Source organism: Canis lupus, chromosome 3 (assembly GCF_048164855.1).
Source record: "Canis lupus baileyi chromosome 3, mCanLup2.hap1, whole genome shotgun sequence".
Classification (NCBI taxonomy): Eukaryota; Metazoa; Chordata; class Mammalia; order Carnivora; family Canidae; genus Canis; species Canis lupus.
In genome coordinates, this window is record NC_132840.1 from 30,593,765 (window position 1) to 30,603,265 (window position 9,501).

At 53.9% G+C, this 9,501-nt stretch overlaps 1 protein-coding gene across 1 annotated transcript; it reads left to right on the top strand.

The window, feature by feature from the left end:
* The first annotated feature begins 42 nt into the window (after positions 1–42).
* Positions 43–7,938, top strand: C3H1orf174 (chromosome 3 C1orf174 homolog). Its single transcript, XM_072819941.1, has 4 exons — positions 43–201; positions 5,555–5,665; positions 6,466–6,948; positions 7,323–7,938. The coding sequence occupies exons 1-4, from the start codon at positions 187–189 to the stop codon at positions 7,431–7,433; spliced, it is 720 nt and encodes a 239-aa protein (XP_072676042.1). The 5' UTR covers positions 43–186; the 3' UTR covers positions 7,434–7,938.
* Positions 7,939–9,501: the final 1,563 nt, after the last annotated feature.

Here is a 9,501-nt window from a genome sequence, read left to right on the forward strand (position 1 = left end):
CACAGCGCCGACTTTGTTGGGTCACGTGCCTGAGGACGCCGGGCTGTGATTGGCCGAGCTGCTGGTGTCGTCAGACGCCGGGGGCGCGGGCCGAGCACCGCGGGGCTGCGGCTCCTCTGAGAAGCGTTAGGTCGGGACGCGGGGTTCTGGGGCGGTGCTGGGGGCGGCAGTGCGCCGCTCACACTCATGAGGAGCCGGAAGGTGAGGGGCCTAGGCCGTGCAGGAGCTGCGCCAAGGCGGCTGGGGCTCCGGCCACCCGTTGTCTGGGAGCCGAGGAGTGGCCGCGGGACGCCCGGGGCCGAGGGGCGGCCTCTGGTCGGCACCCCCTGGGCCGTCCCCGGGGCAGGGCCTCCCAGACCTGCCGTTGGGTGGGGGAGCACCCCGGGTCACGCCCCCCCGGGTCGGGGTCTCCCGGGCCAGCCCGGGGAGGGGGGGCGGGGCGGTCCTCGGGGTCACGCGCCCCAGGTCGGGGTCGGGGTCTCCCAGGCCAGCCGGGGGAGGGGAGGGGGCGGGGCGGTCCTCGGGGTCACGTGCCCCGGGTCGGGGTCTCCCAGACCTGCCATCGGGGGGAGGGTCTTCAGGGTCACGTGCCCCGGGTCGGGGTGGGGGGGTCTCCCAGACCAGCCATCGGGGGGACGGTCCTCAGGGTCACGTACCCCGGGTCGGGGTCTCCCAGACCAGCCATCGGGGGGAGGGTCTTCAGGGTCCCGTACCCCAGGTCGGGGTCTCCCAGACCAGCCGGAGGAGTGGGGCGGGTCGGTCCTCACGGTCCCGTGCCCTGGGTCGGGGTCTCCCCTGGAACCAGCCGGGAGCCCCGAGCGCTGCCGCCGCCCCTGAAGCCACTTGGTTTTTCAGCAGGTGACCTCAGCTTGGCCCAGGAGGGTGGGAGGCGACTGACCGCGCGCCGGGCCCTGGCCCTGGGCACCTGGGCTGGGCCGGGTCCTGGGGAGGGGCGGAGTCTTTATGGGCGTCCTCATTCATTCGTTCTTAAAGATCTTATGTACTTATTTGAGAGAGAGCGCACCGAGGGAAGGGCAGAGGGAGAGAGGTTCCCCGCTGCGCAGGCCCCCCCCCCCCAACACACACCCGGTTCGGGGCCTCCATCCCAGGACCCTGAGGTGCTGACCTGAGCTCTGAGCCACCAGGCGCGCCCCCACCAGTTCACGTTAAAGTCGGACCCCCGTTTTACCATTCTGTCATTTTACTTTTGTTTTCTTTAAATACGTTTGGTTTCTTCTGTTCCTTGTTTAAATGCATTAAAATGAATATTTTCTACTGTAGCATTTTAATTATTCACTTTTTTATAATATTTTTCTCCCAGCAGTTGCTCTAGGTTTTGCCATGTCCCGTAACTTAGTGGAATCAGCTTAAGTCCAGTGAGATATAAAAGTGGACCTTCCCTTTACCTCTCTTGGAGGGTTATTGTGCCTGTTCCCTCCTCCATCCTTTCCCGTTAGAAACGCGGCAGTCCTGCTCTCATGGTCTCTCCGTCTGCAGGCCATTCCTCTGCGCAGGTCGGCCGTGCCTCCACCCCATCCGCTGTGCTGTTGCTGCCAAACACAGCACCTTTATACGCCGTCAGCTGCTGCTCAAATCCGTGAAGAGAGGAAGGAGGTACTAGTGTAGGGACTTGGTGCTTGTTCTATGACCATGAACTCCCATCCCGGATCACAGAACCTCCCTGAGGATTCCTGTAAGACAGCTCTGCTGGCCGCCATTCTCTGGTACCTGGGAGTGTCTTGCTGTCATCCAGAAGGATAGCTTTCCAGATGGACGATGTTTCGTTGGCAGATTTTTTTCTTTGAGAACTTGGGATGTGTTTGACGAGACCCATTGTTTCTGCTAAGTTAACTGTTGTTTCTGCTAAGTTAACTGTTTGTCTATGCAGCTCCCTTGTAGTGAGGAGTTGTTTTCTCCCGCCGTTTTCACGATTTCTCTTGTCTTTGGCTCTCCGCAGTGTCTCTTTATGGAGCTCCTTGCATTTCTCCTACTGGGAGTTCGGTTCTTGGAGACTCCTGTTTGTTGGTGGTGGTTTTTCAATACATTTGGGAAGTCTGAGCCATTATTTCTCTGCATATGTTTTCTGCCCCTTTCCTTCCTCAGGCTCCCATTACACATATGTTGGTGCCCTTAATTGTGTCCAGTGTGTCCTCGATTCTTTTTTCTCTATCCAGTGCTTTAGCTGTGGTTTTTTTAGCTCTTGAACGTTTTTTAGCTCTTGAACGTGTTCGTAATGGGTACTTTTAAGGCTTTGTCTGATAACCTCAACCCTGGTCACTCTCACAGGCACTTCTGTTGGTGGCCTTTATTCCAGTGCAAGGGCCTGCTTTCCTGCTTTCTTGCGTGCTCCATAATTTGTAGTTGAAACTGGGCATTTCAGATAATGTAGGAATTCTGGGTTCCTGCTTCCACCCCCACTCCGTGGCTTCTTGTCAGGCTTTGTTTAGTGACCAGGCAGATTCTCCTCTTGGACTCGTCCCCCCACCCTACCCTCACCGGGCAAAGGTTGGACCTGCCCTCCAAGGCCACACTGGGCAGCCCACAGGCACACTGGGATGGAGAAAGCCAGCTTCCTCTCCTTCTCCTACCACACCTGGCTGTTAAACTCCCATTGAACGCCATTTGATTGCTCAGTTGTTTTCCACAGTAGCCTGGGGCATAAATTGCTCAGTTGACTATGTGGCCTGAAGTTGATCTTGATTCTCCGTCTAACTGTCTCTCCACAGTCTTCTGTTCTAGAGACCCGCCTTAGGCATGACCTTCTCCACACCTCTCACAAATGAAGTCAGTTCCTTGGGGAAGAGATTAAGAGTTTCTGTTTTAGTGTCTGCCTTTTCCTCAGGCATTCTCTGAATCGGCTCCGTCTGGGACAGTGACAGGCTTCACTGTATGACACTTCTGATTCTGAATGCTCTGGGAGAGGGGGTGCTGGCAGCAGCCCGAGATCCCCTCGGCTTGCTTCTCCTGGTCTGGAACCACCTCCACAAGCAAGGGCTAGGGTGATGGGGTCCCAGTCTTAGTGCTCTGCCCAGGGTGGAGCCTCTACCCACAGCTGGGGTCGGGGCAGAATGAGAAAGGCTGACATCCTGCCCCGTGTGGGAGGAAACCCTTCCGCCTGGGAGTGGGAGGGCACCTGTGTTCTCAGCACTGGCAGTCTAGAGTTCAAATACCACTGAGTTATAGGAGGTCTTGAGTGATTGTTCATCTGCTCTTTGCCCACAGGACCATCTCCAAAAGTCTTCAATGATTTTTCATCCTTCTTGCCAGTTTTATGGGGGGTCAACAGGGCTCTTCATGCTGTCCTGTTGGACATCAATCTTGTCCTGCCCTTTGGGAAGCCACATTTTTGCCTTTGACATCCCACTTTTTAAGCAGTCTGCTTGGAAGGCAGAAGACCTCAACAATGAGAAGTTTCTCATTTGGGGATTAAGTGGAAGCAACCAGCTCTCAGAGACAAGAAACTGCTCCATCCTTAACCAAGAGTGGGAGCTTGTACCTTGGGGGAGGAGGCAGCTGTGACTGCTTTCAAGCCAGCAAGCTGCCAGACTTGACTGCAGCTCTCACGTGGATGGCAGGTGGTACCCAGAACAACCACAGCCCCTGAGTGTCCACCCGGAGCCCCCAAGTTTGCCTCTTCAAGGGGGCCTGGAAAGTCAAAGGTGAACAAGCCCCCTCGGGGAGCCTAGTGCACCCCCGGGTTACAGTCCCTGCCTCGGGGACAAAGAGGGAAGGATAAGAGCCAGGACAGCCACTCCCCTGCCCAGCCCGTGCGGAGTAGCCAAGCAGCTGCATGCTGGCAGCTCTTAGAGCTCATAGATGGGAGAGCCCTGTGACATGATGCAGGGCAAGAAGGACTTTGAGGCCACATGTCACTTGGGTCACCTCAAACAGGCTCCTCACTGGAGCCATCTTCACTCTAAAGTGAGAAGGCTGCTTTGGAAGCTATTCAAGCACAGCGCCTGCTCTGTCAGTCCTCTGTCAGACCTCAGTGACACTGGGAGCTGTAGTCAGGGCCAGTCCCGCACCCCCAGCTAAGCAGTCACATGGGACAGTGTTGGGAGTAGGACTTAGAACAGGGAAGAGAAGACAGGTGGTGGCCTGGGGCTAACGTGGCCACTCCCTCCTTGGAGGGGAAAGGGCTGCAGGAGGTGTGCTGATACAGGGCAGGGAGGAGGACACCTCCGGCATCTCTGCAGGCTCTGCTCCCTGCACATGACTGACCCCACTGCTGCCGGGCTTCAGCAGACCCTGCTCTTGATACGACGTGGGCCCAGACCCAGGTGCACACACCCAGAGGCCCTTTACCTGGCCTGGAGCACCTTGTCCCCACTGTGCACAGCTGAAAGGGTGCCCTGTCCTTCCACAGGCCCCTGCCTTTCCTTTTCCTTACATTTTGAATGTTCTCCAGTATCTCACAGCCTGGGTGAGCTGTCACCTTCCAGGACCTCTGGATACCTCCAGGGCTGTAGGTGAGAGTGGGCAGGATGACACAGTAGAGATTTCTAAGCTAGCTCATCTCTTTTTTGATTGGTTTCCTCTTCTGTCGAGCATGCTGCCCTTCTCTGGGCCCCAGGGCCCCCAGTTCTGGGGACTGCTGTGATGAGAGCCCTCGGGCCTCCCACCTGCATGCCCACCCATGCTCACTGGCTACTCTGTGTGACTCACCTTTATTGCCAGGTTTCAAATTGATCTTTAAGGGCACTGTTTTTTAAGTGCATTTGGTATCCTTTCCAGAACAGAAAAGGGAATTAGTGGAAAAACTGGTAAAATTCAAATCCAGTCTAGTTTAGTGAATTTGGATTTGTTTTGCCAGATACACCATGGGTTATAAGGTTGATTCTTAGTTCATTCCTTGTTGTCATCAGAAGACTGTCTTGCATTCAGAATAAAGTGGATGCAGACCAATAAATTGATAAGATTAGCCAGAAGTTAATTGCTTTAAACTGACACCTATAATTTGAGGGAGGGTGGGATGGGGTGGCTTTTGTTTTTTATGTCACCTTTTATCAAGAACTTGGACACCAGGGATGCCTGGGTGGCTCAACAGTTGAGCATCTGCCTTGGGCTCAGGGCATGACCCTGGGGTTCTGGGATCGAGTCCCGCATTGGGCTCCCTGCATGGAGCCTGCTTCTCCTCTGCCTAGGTCTCTGCCTCTCCCTGTGTGTCTCTCATGAATAAATAAAATCTTTAAAAAAAAAAAAAAAGGAACTTGGACACCATGTAAAAAGTTGGAGAACCTTCTGAGGAAGGGTATGTGCTGCTGAGCACGTTTGAAGTTAATGTAACATCTACTAACTGCCAAATGGAGGTTCCTAGAAATGTATAAAGTGAAGGGGGCAAACTGAAATTTCCAAGACTACAGGAAAAAGTAGACCTGCATCTTAAACCCAAAGCAGTTTTGTTTGAATTCGCACAAAGCCACAGGTGTTTTCTGGAAAGATGATGGAGACGGGGGTGGGAGGGACTCTCCAGTGTTTCTTTCAGTCAGGAAATCCCTGTTTCCATGCTCACGTCTCCTAAAACCACTTTCTGACACTATGGGACCCTGTCTAGCTCACAGGTGCAGTGCGGTCTTCAGCGCGCCTGCGAGCCCGCCGTTGCTCGGCCAGGTTGGCCTCTGCTCGGGAAGCCAGCACCGCTGTGTCTGCCAGGACAGTATGTCAGGTGAGCCTTTTTACCACGAAGATGCCTGGACTTGATTGCCTGACAAGTGTCCTACTAAAACAGAATTGTGTTGCTTATACCCCAGAGAGGAGACAGCAGTGCCTTTACTGCCTTCAGAGAGCACTGCGTGCTCCGGTCCGGGGCGGTGCTTTTGGAGTGCTCACCCCTCCTGGGCCTACGTGCCTCGCACTCGGTCTTCACACGCACCTCTCCTAGTCAGTCTTGGAATGCAGCCTTCCTCGTGATGCCAGTAGGCATGCTGCAGGCCCCTTTTCCCCTAAAGTCTTTAGAGAAAGGTTTGCCCGCATCTGCTGTACAGTTGCCGAGAGCCTGAGTGCCCAGGGTTGCAGTAGGGTTGACCTCCCTCACACACGCCCAAAGGTCTGGTTGGGACTTGGTTTCTCTCCTGAGCATTGTTCTAAAAACTTTGAAGTCCATTTAACAAATATTTGCTGAGCACCTGCTCTGTTCCGTAAAACCCATCCTGCCTTCATGCAGCTTACGTTCTAGCAGAGATGCCTGGAAACTGGAGTGTTTGGTTATAATTTTATAATATGTCAGTACCTGCTTCTGAAGTTCCCTCAGGAACTCCACCAGTCCTGGGGGAGCAGCGGTGGGCGTGTGTCTAGATTCTCTAAACTCTGTCCCCTTGGAGGCAGACAGTGTTGTAACCCTGTTGTACAAGCTGTGGTAACAACATCTGTATTGTGTAAGGTGTGAGAAGGAATACTAGCCTCTGGGACTGAGACATTCTTAATTTTGCTCTCTGCCTCGTAATCCTAGATGTTTTCTCTTGACAGACGTCACACAAAGCTGCCGACAGACGAACGTCCAAGAAGTTCAAATGTGACAAAGGTCACCTGGTGAAATCAGAATTACAGAAACTAGCCCCTCAGAGTGACCGTGTTGCTGTGCCCAGAATACCACCCGAGAGCCCTGGTAACAGTGAGCCTCTGGGGTTTGCCAAAGAGCACGCGCTGCCCCCAGGAAAGGGGGCTGGAGCTCCTGCACAGCCGGAGGCCGCGGGGTGCCCCCTCAGGCACGCCACAGCTGTGGGCGACACTTGCCCAGCAGAGACGGAGGACAGCCTGGCCCTGCCAGCACACACACCTCTGGCTGGGGAGGAGCCTCACAGCAGCCGCTCAGCACAGGGTGGGTCCACACTGCACACCGAGCAGGCCGCAAGACCTCCGCTGCAGACGGATGACAGCGTCTTTCTGGATGAGGACAGCAACCAGCCAATGCCTGTGGGCCGGTTCTTCGGGAATGTGGAGCTCATGCAGGTAAGACTGGTGCCTCCTGCCCCATGGCCACCTCCAGGCTCGGTCAGCACTGGGCGGCACCCCCCTCTCACCGCATGTTGGCACTGCCTTGGCACAGACTCCAGTCCCCAGGAGGAGAAGCAAGATCGTCGCTAACTGGGAACGACCCCACCTGTCCTAAGCAGAGAATCGTTGCCAGGGCACCAGCTACTGCTGGGAGGCCTCTCCTTCCTTGCTGGGCCTTCAGGTGTGGGCTGGGTGGCCTGCTGGGTGACTCTTAGCCTCCCCACACGGTTGTGGGCAGGGAGCAGCCGGTGGGGAGCCAGCCCTCCCCTGGAGTGCTGACCAGTGCTGTGGGCTGGTCGTGGCTAAAATGAGTGTTTTCTTCCTCCAAGGACCTTCCACCAGCTTCTTCGTCTTGTCCTTCAATGAGCAGACGAGAATTCAGGAAAATGCATTTCAGAGCCAAAGATGATGAAGACGATGATGATGGTGCAGAAATGTAGAGAATAAAGTATACACAGTGATTTCCTTGCATATTTAATACAGTTAATAGTTCGACAGTTTAGCAAGTGATGAGATGTATATCAAGTTTATCTCCCAAGAAACCATATTCTTAACCAAATGTTGAAGCTGGCCCGTAAAAGTCCTCATACAGAACAAGTACCTGGAGTGTTTACACTTGCCATCCAGAACCATCTCTGAGACTGCACAGCCACTGCTCCCACACGCATGCATTTTCTTGTGTTTGTGTGTAAATGACACAGTTTGGGTCCCCCAGGGGGCTCGGGACTCAGTGGGAGAGATCTTTCTAAAGAAACTCCCCACTAAACTCTTTAGTTTTGATAATACATGAGTTTATTTTCCATTATCTAAATTTGATCATTCTTGTGATTGAGTCAATGCCAGTTCTTAAAGAACTCTCCTTTATCTCTGTATATGAAGCTAATGTTTACCCTGGAAATTTTGCAAAATGCATATGAGAAAGAAATAAAATATATTTTGAAAATATTTTTAAGGAAATCTCTATGTTCCTAAAACTCTTCCTTTCTAAAATGTTGAGAGCCAAGTGGAGAAAATGACTCCTCTCTTCTATTTGTAAGGCTGGATCAACCTTTGTACCCGTTCACCCAGAGATGGGGGTGGGGGGCACCCGGAGTACAGAGCTGAGGCCGTGCAGTCTTCACCCCACGTGGTGACAAGGCCAGCCGTCCCCATGGGCTTTGCGCACCCACGTGGTGGAGCAGCTTATGGAGCACTGGGGAGAAGGACCAGTGGGAGGGAGCCATCTATAACTCAAGAAGACAGGGTTATTCACGAGGAGCCACCATCTCTTCTTGAGCTGTGGTTACCCCCCCACCTGCACTGGGTCTGCAGTTTTAGTTACCCACCCCCCACCGCGAGTCGGAAGCAAGTGTCCTCCCTATGTCGGCTTCATTAAGGTCGGTGGAAGTAGCCCAACGCTGTCCCCCACCCATGTCGCTCACCTTTATCTCAGCACATAGCCATTCACCATGTCACAGCCTCCCAGGAAGAAGGGTGAATGCAGGCCAGGAGAGCACGAGATCCGGGTCACCTAGCATCACAGCGGTGCATTGCTGAGAGCCCTCTGTGTCACTCTTCCCTTCCTGTGTGTCATTTATGGTTATGCTTGATCACAGGTGTGTGTACAGAAGAAGGGTTGGCACATAGAGGGTCGGGACCAGCCATACCTCCAGGCACCCACTGGGGGTCTCAGAAAGGACCCTCCCCCTGCCCCCATAATGGACATTTCTGGCTTAGTTATAACAGCAGCTGGATTTAACCCTGTAAAAATGCCCTGTGAGGCCCAGAGGTACCTTACCTGAAGGATGGTTTGGGGGCAAGTAACTGAGGTGCCCTGGAAGCAGTTTCAGCTCCTCCAAACACCCACCCAAGAGACCTTTCCCTGCAGCCCCTCTGCTTCCAGTGTCATCATCTTCCCATTAGCAGCTGTGACCTCCACCTACGCCAGATAATTGTATGGTTTATTGATCAAGAAATGACTCTATTTAATACTTCGAAATTGTTACTCATAAAGGCATTTTGACGGTAGCCAGGGAAAACAGCTAACTACTTGAGATTACTGCAGAAATAACTAGTGATCACAGCACGTGGGCTTGTGGTGACCAGGCTGCCTCAAATTCCCGGAGTCTTTGTGTCCTACACACACTTCTAGGAGAAGCATTGGCACACGTGCGGAAGACATGTGTGGCCATGTTCCCACCAAAATGCAAAACAAAAACCATGCCCACTCCTGGGAGCTGACCCCTGCTCACATCAGTGCAATCTCCTGGGGTTGGGAAGGTGGCAGAGGTGGCACATGTGTGTCCCTGCTGGTTACTTCAAGGTGAGACACAGTGTTCCCACAAGAAAAGGCCAAGTGTCCCCTGGGAGCCAGCACAGACCGTGGGGAACTGGGGAGACACACTGCTCATGTGCCATGGGACAGCACAGCAGAAACGTCACCCCTCCGGGTTGGAGGGCCCGCACAGGATGACTTCAGCAACACCGAAGTAGTGGCCCAGAGCCTTGGGACAAGATCAAGTTTCAGGA